The sequence below is a fragment of the Gymnoscopelus microlampas genome (genome assembly GCF_963454915.1).
Source record: "Gymnoscopelus microlampas genome assembly, chromosome: 16".
Classification (NCBI taxonomy): Eukaryota; Metazoa; Chordata; class Actinopteri; order Myctophiformes; family Myctophidae; genus Gymnoscopelus; species Gymnoscopelus microlampas.
This window is the reverse complement of record NC_139953.1, coordinates 24,449,207-24,462,636: the sequence shown is the minus strand read 5'-3', so window position 1 is coordinate 24,462,636 and position 13,430 is coordinate 24,449,207. Positions and strand designations below refer to the sequence as shown.

Below are 13,430 nucleotides of genomic sequence, written 5' to 3'. Positions count from 1 at the left end.
GTGTCATAAATGGGGTTCTACATTTCCATGACACCAGTGGAGGAAGAAGTACTCTGATATTTTACCAAAGTAAAAGTATCAATACCACATTATATTACAAGTAAAATGCATGTGTTCAAAATGTTACTTGAGTAAAAGTACAAAAGTATCGGCATCAAAATATACTTAAAGTACCAAAAGTAAAAGTACTAAAATGTTTGAAAATAGCCAAATACAAGCTCAACAACTCGTCGCATCGCCAAACATTGTGAACTTGTAGATAGTTTATAAAATAGGGCTTTTAAGTGGTTATTGTATGTTTTATAATATAATAATGTATATCTGCAAGTAACTACAGTTCAAATAAGTGTAGTGGATCATCAGAGTAAAAGTACAATATTTGCCTCTGAGATGTGAAGTAAAAGTACTGAAAACTGGAAATACTCCAGTAAAGTAAAAATACCGCAAAATTGTACTTAAGTACAGTACTTGAGTAAATGTACTTACTTTCCACCACTGCATGACACACAGCGAAGATACGAGGATGGAAGGAGCGAATATCTGGAATGTTTCATTCTACGTGTGGAGGGGGGTCAGAGGATTGTTTTCCACAAATGTAGAAAGTGCATAACTTATCTCAACGGCTGCATTTATTCAAGAATTTCAACATAATGAAATCATTTCATAACCAAATTACGCCGGGAAAGCAAATTACATTACGTGTGTAATAACAATTACTCGAAATATACCCCCCCCCCCATGAAAGTGGGCGAGTCGAATGAAAACCGACCTCTATGCCACATCCTACAAAATGATACAACTACCACTGCCCTGTAGCAATTATACTCTTTAACGGTTTAAAAGTATATACGTTTTATAGCCTATTTAAAAAGAAAACGTACCTTACTGAACCAATAACCCTGTTACAAAGCAACTCTCTGTTCAGGTTGAGGCAACTACTCGTCCCTCTGAAAGTGTTTTTGTGTGTGAGTTTCATGAGTAGGTGTGAAATAAGCGAAGTTATCGGCAGCCCGTTTCTAAAGGGAGCGGAGGAGTGTTTCTATTACCAGACCATCCATCAACCGGACGATCATACAGCTCATAAAGCGGTAAGTTACATTAACATGTTGGCTTTTCCCCCCTTAACAAATGTTCTAATACTTAGGCTACTTACAGTGGTGGAAAAAGTATACTCATATGCTTTACTTAAGTAAAAGTATCAATACTGCAATGTAGAAATCAGCTGTTATAAGTAACATTTGCTTAAAAAAAGTACAAAAGTATTGGTATCAAAATGTGCGTAAAGTACCAAAAGTGGAAAGTATGCTACTCATTATGCAGGATGTCCAATTTCACAAGTTTTGAAAATGTATAATTTGTATAATAATCTTTTGAAAATAGCAGATCTACAAGCTCACAATGCGTGGCATTCTGACGCATTGTGAGCTTGTAGATCGGCTATTTTCAAATGTCCGAAATGTATATAGGGCCCGGCTGAAGTGGTTAATGTATGTTTTGTAATGATAATAAAAATCTACAAAGTATAGTAACTAAAATGTTCAAATAATTGTAGTGGAGTAAAAGTAGGCTACAATATTGGCTACAATTGCCTCTGAGATGTAGTGGAGTAGAAGTAAAAGTACTCCTCATTGAAAATTGGAAATACTCCAGTAAAGTAAAAAAAATACCTCAAAATACTAGTACTTGAGTAAATGTACTTAGTTACTTTACACTACTTAGTCTAACCTACCAGATAGACCAGTTATGGCAACTTTCTTTATTAGCCTACATTCACACAAAACTGCTGCAGGCAATGGAAGTGAAGAAATAAATATTATTTGGCAAACCTATTGGTTATATATTAAAGGTGCAGCCAGGCAGGGTAATTTGCCTATGGGACATCCCAATTCTTTATAATAACTTTATTTATGCACTTTTCTAAACAGAAGTCACAAAGTGATGCACATAAAAAATACACATGAAAGGCAATAAAAGCTACTTTCTCGTCATAATACGTGAATCTACAATATTATTTTCAACTAAAAATAAAATGTTCTCAGATATCCAAAGTGCAGTATAGGCCTATTATTATTCAGTTAACCAGTTTCAACCTGATGTCCCCTAAGTTTTCATAATTCTTCTACAAAAAAAAGCAGATCTACAATCTCATAATGCATCACACGTTGTGAGCTTATAGATCTTGTAACATTATAAAATAGTGCTTTGGTGGTTAACATTTGCACATTAATAATATAATAATTGTGATTTGTTTTCTTAATTGCTACTTCATTCCTAAAATACAGAGAGATTTTTTTTTGTTTTATGCATGAATATACCATTTGAAAATTATCCTTTTTGTGCAGATGAATCCGTTGGCGATTAAATAAAAATTATATATGTTATTATACAAAACAACATAGTATTCATGTTGATCTGCACATAGCTCCTGCCCTGTGCCTCCGATCACTAGTTGCACCGCCTCCCTCTCTCCTGAGCACTACTATCCTGTTGCCTTGGCTACTGTTGTGTCAAGGGACTCAATCTTTATACTATGTATGGTTTCCTCTGACAGCAGTTCAGAGAAAAACTGGTATGAAACACTTGCCAAAGCGAGAACGCCTGGAAAGCTCATTTTCTCGCCCTTTCTCCTGCACCTACTGTAATACACATCAGACCAAACTCTTTGCCCACGTTATGGATTTGCACCAGCAGACGAGCACCGAGCTGGGCTGACTGCAGCTCAGCGCTGCTCATCCTGTGCACAACATGCCTCCCTGACACATGAAATGAATGTCTGCTTTCACTCCAACCACCATAAGCATATCAGTTTATTCAATTTGCTTTCCTATCAAAAGGAGCTGCAATACAGACGGACAGAATAATATTTTCTCAGTGGCAGATTATGCGGGTTTGTTCGATGGGAAATGTTCCCTGTGACCCCGTGACATCATTAAGATGCCCTGCCAATTCTATTCTGGGAGGAGACTGGGAATTGTCCAAATGGTTAAAGGGCTGCAGTTGCTTTTATAGTGATCAGCTATCCAGTATAGGGGAAAGAGCTGAACCAAAGGATGAGATTCTTTTTTCCCCCGGACACACACACTGGAAAGATTCCTTTGACACTATAGAGCCCGGAGTTGACCTATACACCACTTCCATGTGCAATAGTGAGCACTGTCAACAGCTCAGTGACACAGACAATGATTACACAGCTCATGCTTAATGGAGGTGCTACCCTACCCTACTTGGAAATTATTTGTTATAAGTCAAATGAATGCATATGGCTGCCTCCCTATTTGTGTGTGTGTGTGTGTGTGTGTGTGTGTGTATGTGCGCTCATGCATGCGTTTGTGTGTTTACATGAGTGCATGGGTGCCTGTAGGCTATATAATTGCCCATTTCTCTCTCTCTCTCTCTCTCTCTCTCTCTCTCTCTCTGAGTTTATAGAAACTACAAAGGCTTAAGCTTAATTTATACTCCATCGCGTGACGGCGTCGCTTGCCGCCAAGATCAGTTGTTTTCAGTTGTTTTCGGCACCCACCATACTATATATTATTATAATTTCCATATGGGGAAGGAGGCAGGCACTGTGAAACTCTGATGGTCAAAGGTGTCACAGGAACACCAGTCGTGAGAGAGTGAAGGGACGCATGAGCTCGGAGCCCATGTGAAACTGTCTAATTAGCTAAGGGATGCTCAACTGTCGTACAACAAAGTATAAATCAGGCTGGGCCCCAATGGAAGAAGTGGAACGTGCAGCCATGCACGGAGGTGGCGGGGGGTTGCAGCAAGGCAGTTTAATGTAGTGACAGAGTGACAAGGGAGAGCCTGTTGCTGTGTAATTGTGGAGAACTGAAAAGACTCAACACATGGTGCTGGATAATTTCCCAACGGGCTGTTGTACGTCGAGCAGCGCTCCAAGTCTGTGCACACTTGACAATGTTACATATTCAATGTATGGGTGAATGCGTGCGCACGCACGCACGCACGCACGCAAGCACGCACACACGCACACACACACACACACACACAGCTCTCTCGCTTTCTAACCACACACACACAATTCACATGGAAGCTCAACATTCGCCTATAAATACCCCAGCTGTGGAAACACTCGTAAAATGTTATTCTGCCCTGCAAACACAGCCTTATATATGTGTCTGTGTGTGCGTGTGCATGTGTGTGTGTGTGTGTGTGTGTGTAGGGAGGGATAATTATATCAATATGTTTTCCTGGCAGCTAGATGTGCCCGTGTTATGAAATTAACAATGAGGAGGCAACCATTATCCATTAGACCTGTTTAAAAGTTCACCTTGCGAATTGCTGCCATAACTATCCTTCCATCCTTAGCTCTCTTTATCAAATCTAGTGTACTTATGAAAGGCGCAATTGCCCAAATGATATGAAAACATTCTGGGGGAGGGAAGTCATCCAGTCCCTTTAGTCAACCCACGGAGAAGTGATAGTTTTTCCATTTGATTATATTTGTCCGTTTTGTAAGAACAACTATTTATACTATCTCCTTTTGGGAACATGACACAGAGGCCCAGTAAAACATCAACACAGCACTTTTCAATGTTCCAGAATGGAATTTTTGTAGCGTTTCATGTGGCTTTGTGTGTAAGGGGAATAAATAGCGACGCCCGTATTTATGTCTGGTCCAGCTCTGCCAGCAGCGCAGTGAGCTGTCCTGGAAAAGTCCATGTGACCCCGTCCTGTGGAGGCACAGCCTACTTCCTCATCCTGTTGCATGCTAGGACGGAAGGTGTGTGTGCGTGCACACGTGTGTGTGTGTGTGTGTGTGTGTGTGTGTGTGTGTGTGTGTGTGTGTGTGTGTGTGTGTGTGTGTGTGTGTGTGTGTGTGTGTGTGTGTGTGTGTGTGTGTGTGTGTGTGTGTGTGTGTGTGTGTGTGTGTGTGTGTGTGTGTGTGTGTGTGTGCGCGATTGGATAGAAGGATCATGTATATTAGAACGGAAGGGGCATGGGTCTCAGGGCTGTGTGTGTTTGTGCATGATGTGCTTGGTTGGGAAGGATCTTGTTGTATAGAATGACGGAAGAGGACACTGCATGACTGTGTGTGTGGGGGGGGGCATTACTTTCAATGATTTGAAGCCTTAAAGACATTGTCAAGGGTTTGTATCAGTCACTGTTCTCCTAAATCTGCCCATCCCTCTAATCTCCACAGCATACTACAATTCTGATCAATGAAATTGCCGGAAATTACATCCACATGGCTGTATGAGAAATGAGGTGCCTGTGCACATAAAAGACTCCATCTTTGGTAGATCATTCTGGTGCCAATAGCTTTTCAATAATTGGAACAGGGACAAAAGAGAGACGATGACTGTTCTTGTGACTCTTTGTCTCTCTCTCCAATGAGCTCCTATGGCAACATAGATAGGCGAGATAGAAGTTATTCAGATGGATCAATATGTCATCAAACTCACGCTGTGTGCAAATGGGAAGAGCAGCCTGTTTAGTATAACCAGAAACGATTTCTCTTGTTACTCCATTCGTACTCCCACATCTCTCTTTATTGTCCCACCCAGTTACAGCACACACATATCTTTAAAGAATGCTTGAGGTCATGTTTCTCAGATCGTTCTCTTTGCTGCAAAAAAGAAAGATGAAAAAAAAGAAATAATAGGCTAAACTCTTTGCTTTGTGAAGCGAGTCATATATGTCAATGTCCTACACACCATATATATACCAACTATCACATACAGTATACAATATACACTATGGTCATATCTTATTTGTTTACTTCAAACCTGTTTCTATCTCTTTCCCTTCTATTCTCACTCTACGGTCTACCTCTATACTCTTCTCACAGAATACTACAAAATCATGGAGCGCATATAAAGAATTCCACCCACTTCTTTACACCTGTAAACCTTTGATGTGACAACTAAACCCGATTCTGACACTGTCTGGTATTACCACTACGTTGTTGATCACCATAGCTTCAAATTACTGTAGCTGCGCAGGCTGCACAGCTCTGATGTTATTTTTAATGGCTCCTACTAATGCGATATTTCACAGTATCAATCCCTCTGGCTGTTGTTATTGAGGAAAATTGTCTGGAAAAATTGTTAATCTTCCCACTACCCCCATGAGAAATTTCAACCAACAGCACACACACACACGCATGTACCCACGGCAACACACACACACACACACACACACACACACACACACACACACACACACACACACACACACACACACACACACACACACACACACACACACACACACACACACACACACACACACACACACACACACACACACACACACACACACACACACACCTTTCCAGGTAACTGGAAAGGTGGTGGTGTAACTGGAAACTGGTAACTTACTGTCTGCACTTCAATGAGTGTGATGACTGCACAGTGATTTTCTATCCAACAGTTAATGTCCTGCTTATGTTTCTTCCTCAGGATAAGCTGTTTATGTGCGCCCTCGTGTCCCAATCCCGAATATGTATACACAAATAAACACAATGTTCTAAATGTTACCATGGAGACAGAATTTACATAAGGCACATAAACCAAAGGCAAAAGGAATGCATTGTCCTCAAGATTCTGCACATCATGACCATATCCATATCCCTTTCATTTGTATTTTTGTTTTTAGCCAGATGCAGAGTTTCTCTGTATCTGGCTTGTTATGAATGAGAGTTGGCCTTCACATACCAAGTCACCATACTTGATTATCAGATATCAGTGCACATATGCATGTGTAGTATGTCTATGTACATGTGCTGATCATTATATTTAATCAATGAAGCTCATACAGTAAAGTAACGGCCACGAGTATCCCTCTGACCTTTGAGAAACTATCTTTACCGAGACTTGCTATGCCTTAAGACATGCATCCATCCACCACGCGGTGAATGGTCGATAAATTATCAATGCCAGACGATTAAAACTGCATCCACATAGAGACCACTTCTCAGCCCACTGAGAGGGGCATTGGGATATTGTAGTCTGTAATCTTATCTTTTTGCTTCATATAAATCCCCACTTGATGACATCACCACTTGGCTCACCGTAATTAATCTTACACACAAGTTTTATTATAAAACACTGCACACGGTGAGGATTTATTGAGCCAATGAATCATTTATGTAATTCACACAAGGATATTAATGAGAAAATTGTTCTCTCCCACAGGATCGGAGGAAACCAGGCAGCCGGGGACGTCGGGGAGTATAGCAGAGAACTAGTGTAGGGGACCAGGTCCATTGGAGCAGAGAAGTACCGTAGGAGACCAGGTCCATTGGAGCAGAGAAGTACCGTAGGAGACCAGGTCCATAGAGTAGAGAAGTATTGTAGGAGACCACGTCCATAGAGTAGAGAAGTATTGTAGGAGACCAGGTCTGTCTGTCTGTGAAAGAGCATTGCATCATGGGAAAACAGAACAGCAAACTCCGTCCTGAGGTCCTGAACGACCTGAGGGAAAACACAGAATTCTCGGACCATGAGCTGCAGGAGTGGTACCGCGGCTTCCTCAAGGATTGCCCTACGGGGCACCTCACCGTTGAGGAGTTCAAGAAGATTTATGCCAACTTTTTCCCATACGGAGACGCATCAAAGTTCGCAGAGCACGTCTTCCGCACCTTTGACACCAACGGTGATGCCACCATAGACTTCCGGGAATTCATCATTGCGTTGAGTGTGACATCTCGTGGCGGCCTGGAACAGAAGCTGCGCTGGGCCTTCAGCATGTATGACCTGGATGGTAATGGCTACATCAGCCGTGCAGAGATGCTGGAGATCGTGCAGGTGGGGAAATGTTATGTTTTTCAGAGGACACACAATACAATCCCAGTGTTCATTTACTGTAAGTCTGAAGAGTGTACAAACGAAACCAAATGGACCCTTTGTTCCATTTGTACACTATTTGGAGTTAAATTAAGACCAAAGGCCCTATTTTAATGGCGGAACTTTACACCATGGCGCATCGTCTTAACTTCTGCCGTGGGGGTGTGTCTAGCGCAATTGTAGTATCTAGAGGATGCTAAATGTGGGTGCCATGTGTCTGCGCCCGGCATAAAGGGCCCTGAATTAGTCATGGGTGTGTTTGGGGCGTTACATTAGTAAAACCAATCAGAGTGTCAGGTGCCATCACCTTAAAGAACCAGCTTGCGGTTGGCTGTGCGCCACCTGCTAGAGCTGCACCAAATATGTCTGATCTACAAGCTCACAATACATCACAGCGTGACGTGTTGTGAGCTTGTAGATCAGATATATTTGGTGGGCACAAAATGAAACTAATGTAAATGAGGCATACGCTTCGTTTCACACATAGCAATATGCCCCAGCCCACAGGTTGTGAACCTTAGTGTGTAACCTGATCAGTGCATTTATTAGGTATTCAAACAGATCCTATGGAAATCTGTAATTATTTTTTTTTTATTTTTTAGAAAATGTATAGTGTAAAATGTATTTGTGTTGCTCAACAATTCTCAGTATGTTAAAACTACAGTGAATGCAGGCAGGGCCTAATAGGTCCAAGCAAATTGTCCAATATTTTTTATACTCATAAACAATATGTTATTGTTCCTTTTCTAAATCTAAAGTCATATGATATTTTCAATTTTCATCATGGATACAGGCTGTCCTTTCTATTTGTATTCCTCTTATCAAAGTGGCTATATTTACTCTTCCAACATGGTTAACTGAACTGCTGCCTGGGCCATATCAATATTAGCTCAGTCCACTAGGTTTGGGAGGAAAAACAATTCCCTGGTCACAATGGCCGCGACTATATGCTTTTGTTATTATTTATGTTATACTCCTTAATGTGCATTATACCATTTGCTATTTTTGTAGCATAACAAAACATAGAATATGAAATAGAACATTAGCTCTAGCAGCATTAACATAATCCCTCTTGAAATTGGATATGCGACAGTAAAACTGCCCTTGAGCAAGACACCTAACTCTAAAACTGCTCCAGTGGAGCTGCTTAGGAATCAGTGTATGTGTGAATCAGTTTTGCCAGATTTTGCAAGAGAAACAAGCGGTTAGGTAGGAAGGAAGTCCAAATAAGCAACTACAGACAAGCCCAAGTCGCTTAAAGTAAGCATATAACAGTGTGTTTGTAAATGGCCAGCTCCCAGGTGTGAATGTGTGTACAAGTAACAGTGTATCAAGCATTGCCCACTTGAAAAAGAAACTAGAAATCTCAATGTGATTTACCCTGGTTAATAAAGATGAGGAAAATGTTAATATTATTAGCAATGAATTGTCCAAAACTCACTTATAGGGGGCGGCTACACCGCCCCAAAAAACAGCAGAGGGCGCTGTTTTTCCTTTTCATTTGGCGATGGGTTCCCAGATTGGGGTTTAAGTTGTTAAATGTCAGAAAATACACATTAGAATATGAAAAATGTGAATGAGATAAACATTATTTTACACAACATTGATCATAGTGCTGTCAAACAAGTCTATGAAGCTATATATGAAATCAATGAAAACGTTGAATCTGTAACGCAATTTTATACAACATGTAGTAGGGGGTCCCTGCTTAATCTCCCTCTCAGCTAAGGGGTCCTTGGCCTGAAAAACGTTGAAGATCCCTGCTATACATGATCATGGAAATGCTCACTTATCCCCCATCCTCTACAGGCAATATACAAGATGGTGTCATCAGTGATGAAGATGCCTGAAGATGAATCAACACCAGAGAAAAGGACAGATAAGATCTTCAGACAGATGGATGTTGACAATGATGGTAAGACACACAGACATATCTAAATGTTTGTAAAGTAGTCAACTATATTTGAATGTCAATGTGAAACCACTGAAATACACTGAGGTGCTATATAGCACCACAACCATCTCAAAGAACCACTGAAGAACCGATGAAGTGCCAATGTTTATGGAGTGAGAGCTAACAAGTTTCCCCAGCAACCAGGGAACAGACAAGCAGAACAAATACACGTCATAAACAGCATAAATCCATCCAAACTCGGCTACATTGTAATTTGAAGATGTTACACCTGCCAGCCAGAGCCAAACCCACCTGACTTTCACTTTATCTTCCTACCATGAACTAACCTGAATTAGCTTAGTCTCATGCAGCTTTCTAGCCGCAAGCAACTCTTAGATCCTGTTTTTAATATCTGGAATCTAGAGTTGCAATACCAACCCTTGACAGCCCATACATCCAAACAGAAAAGTCCGATCTGATTTAACGATGTTAAACTCACCAACATTGCAGCTGTACGCCAGCTTCTTCAGTTTGGGATTGTGTTAAGATATCCATTGTTCATTTGTGGCTCTCCCCTCTTGCTTGATTTTCCAGCTAGTTTTGAACACTTTCTCATCAACCCATCGTGGATGGGGTATCTTAGGGATGTTTTTAGTTACTGTAGTCATGGCTGTTTACACACTCACATTAACAGCCCACAAGTGCATCTAGTGTTATATATATATATGTTATATATATTCCTCTCTGTAAAGTGTAAATCCACACAAAAGGCAGAAAACGTCTGTTGCACTGCTCTGGGTTGACACTTTCAAACATATTGCCCTTCAAACAACCACTCAGTGATGTCACAGCAGGTGTTTTCCATCAGCTGTGCAAAATACTTGGGTAGGCGTGCCTTCAATTTGACAATGTTTTACACTGGTTTCCAAAGTTTTTCTGGTTGAATTTCCTTCCAACAATGTTTTGCACCAGCCTTTGACATATGTTTGACGTAAAAAACTAAAACAACACTACAGTATTATATGACATAGCTCACTGATTGTAAATATTTATTGATGAGTTTTGATGTAAAAGCAAATCATGAATACATTTTTTTACAAAACTTTAAAAGAAACAAAGCCTAAACACCTAAAAAACACTTCAATGTCATTCTAATGTAGTTTATCAGTAGCATTCTCAATTTTACTCAAACATGTTTATGAACCTTTAATTTATGACAATTCTGCTAAGAGGAGACACAGTTGCCTATTCAGCAACCATAGTGGCAACTGGAACCTGGGCATTATCCCTTATTTTGGGAAACATTTTAAAATATTGAAAATAGCTACATCGACGCGTTGTGAGCTTGTAGATTGGCTATTTTCATTATTTTAAATTTTTTTCAAAATAAATACAAAATTACTAATAAGATTAGGCATAAGGGATGAGGCGCCATGCAAGATAGGGCCTCTGATGCTCAATGCATCACCATTAACATACATGACAAGAGAGAGAGAGAGAGAGAGAGAGAAAGAGAGAGAAAGAGAGAGAAAGAGAGAGAGGCTGAATGCAACTCTGCTGTGTCATTACAGACTGGGTGCGGTCAGAAGTGCAATGTGCTTGAAACTTTCAACTCCAAAGCCTGATTTATTAGTGTATGGCAGTGGTTCTCAACATGTTCATGTAAAGGACCCTAAATTAATACTGTATGTCAGACCTCCATTTGAGAAGATTGTGTGCCAGGGACCTCTGTAAGAGAAGATTTATCAGCATTTGTCAACATCTCTCAATCTACAAGCTCACAATGCATCGCAATGTGTTGTGAGCATGTAGATCGGCTATTTTCAAATAGCTGACAAAAAAAAATAGGGCGTAAAGTGTTTAAACTGTTCCTCATTTTGCTGGGGACCCCCAGCAAATGGTGTGTGTATGGTTTATGTGATGTCAACTACTGCTACTAAATCAGGGGGGAAAGACCATCATCCAGCACACTTGAATTCTTGGCTAAGAAGTTAAATTGATGCAACAGCGTCACCTGCTGGCTTAAATAAAAAGGACCATGTCCACCAAGATTAAAACTCCAGTTCCATCATGGGATATTATGTCAATAAGTTTGCCCTATACTGTATTTAGGCTGTAATGTGTTGTGTGTTCTTCCTCCACAGGGAGGCTGTCGCTGGAAGAGTTCATTAGAGGTGCCAAAAGTGACCCCTCCATTGTCAGGCTACTGCAATCTGACCAGGGCACATCTCGTCAGTTCTGAGAATGAAAGACTGGGACAGATAGATGCTGAAATAGACATTATCGCTATCTCACACACACACACACACACACACACACACACACACACACACACACACACACACACACACACACACACACACACACACACACACACACACACACACACACACACACACACACACACTCTCTCTCTCTCTCTCTCTGCCTAAGTATGCATCCATCCATTCATTCCATTGATAGTATAGTTAGAGCCCTGGGGGGCTCCAGTCAACTAAGCATGGTTAATTGTCATCTTGTTAAAGCATTAATCCAAATACACAGACAAAACCCACACCTGCATGCATACAGCTAATGGTGTTAACTTGACGGAGGTTCTGTTCACCACGCCATTACCTTTTGGTGTTTTCATATTCGCTTAATGTCTTAATGTTTACATTATCAAATAGTTCTCCATGTTGCATGGATGTGGCTCCCTCCTCTGTCACTGCCCAGTGGATTATGTTCTTCAATTAAGCCATTCTGTATATACTTTACTTTGAAATGCTCTCACTTTAAAAGTGTTTTTACTTTGTCAAGTGCCATATTTGTACCAATAGGAATATACTTGCAGGTATTATCTTCCCATTTTGTTATGTCACTCAAAGAGAAAAACTATAGGTTACTGGACGTAACCCCGGTTTTATGATAATATAAGCGAGATGTCTCGCTATGGGAGAGCGCCCTCCGGCGTGATCACACAGAAGTACACCTTCATAAACTTCCAGACAATTCTATTGGCTGGACTGACCTTCCTCTGACTGGAGGTCCCGCCCTCATCCTATATCAGTCAGTGGAGGGTCATTTTCCCTAATTCAAGATAACCTTTCTCTTCTCGTTCGTAAACAAGAAGGGTGTCTTTCGAGACATCTCGCTTATATTATCATAAAACCGGGGTTACGTCCAGTAACCTATAGTTTTATTTCAAATATTTCACTCGATGTCTCGCTATGGGAGATATAATACACTCCCTGATTGTTATCTCGAAGTCCAGAGTAACCAGCCTAGGGGCATGATCCCCGTGTCTGGAGGCTACACTAAGGACCGTACTGTATGCGCCACAGGGGCTGCAGTTACGTCCAAACTGTAGAACCTGGCAAATGTCAAGGCCTAACCCAACATGCCACACTGCAGACATCTCAGATGGAGACCCCCCCGAAGAGGGCCCATGATGTCGCTATTTCCCTTGTAGAATGTGCCCACAGTCCCACTGGGGCAGCATCCCACCACTGTAATAGGCTAACTGAATAGCCTCTAAAATCCAGTGGGAAAGTGTCTGTTATGCACTGGGCTAGTCCACTATCCGTGGAGCCCATGACACAAATAGCTGATCTGACTTTCTCAAAGCCCTAGATCTGCCAATGCACATTTCCAAAGCCCGAACCGGACAAAGGCAATGTAACCTTTCATCCTCTCATGAGGCGAAAGGAGGCGGATGAAAACGCATTAAAAGGTCACAAGGACAC

At 41.1% G+C, this 13,430-nt stretch overlaps 1 protein-coding gene across 2 annotated transcripts; it reads left to right on the top strand.

The window, feature by feature from the left end:
• The first annotated feature begins 802 nt into the window (after positions 1–802).
• hpcal1 (hippocalcin-like 1) lies at positions 803–12,141 on the top strand. 2 transcript variants are annotated; one of them, XM_084083307.1, is made up of 6 exons: positions 803–1,088; positions 7,161–7,261; positions 7,297–7,330; positions 7,365–7,772; positions 9,621–9,726; positions 11,850–12,141. In XM_084083307.1, the coding sequence occupies exons 4-6, from the start codon at positions 7,395–7,397 to the stop codon at positions 11,945–11,947; spliced, it is 582 nt and encodes a 193-aa protein (XP_083939433.1). In that variant the 5' UTR covers positions 803–1,088; positions 7,161–7,261; positions 7,297–7,330; positions 7,365–7,394; the 3' UTR covers positions 11,948–12,141. The 2 variants fall into 2 exon arrangements, with proteins under 2 accessions (XP_083939433.1, XP_083939432.1); XM_084083306.1 differs by having other exon boundaries at positions 7,161–7,330.
• The last annotated feature ends 1,289 nt before the right edge of the window (positions 12,142–13,430 follow it).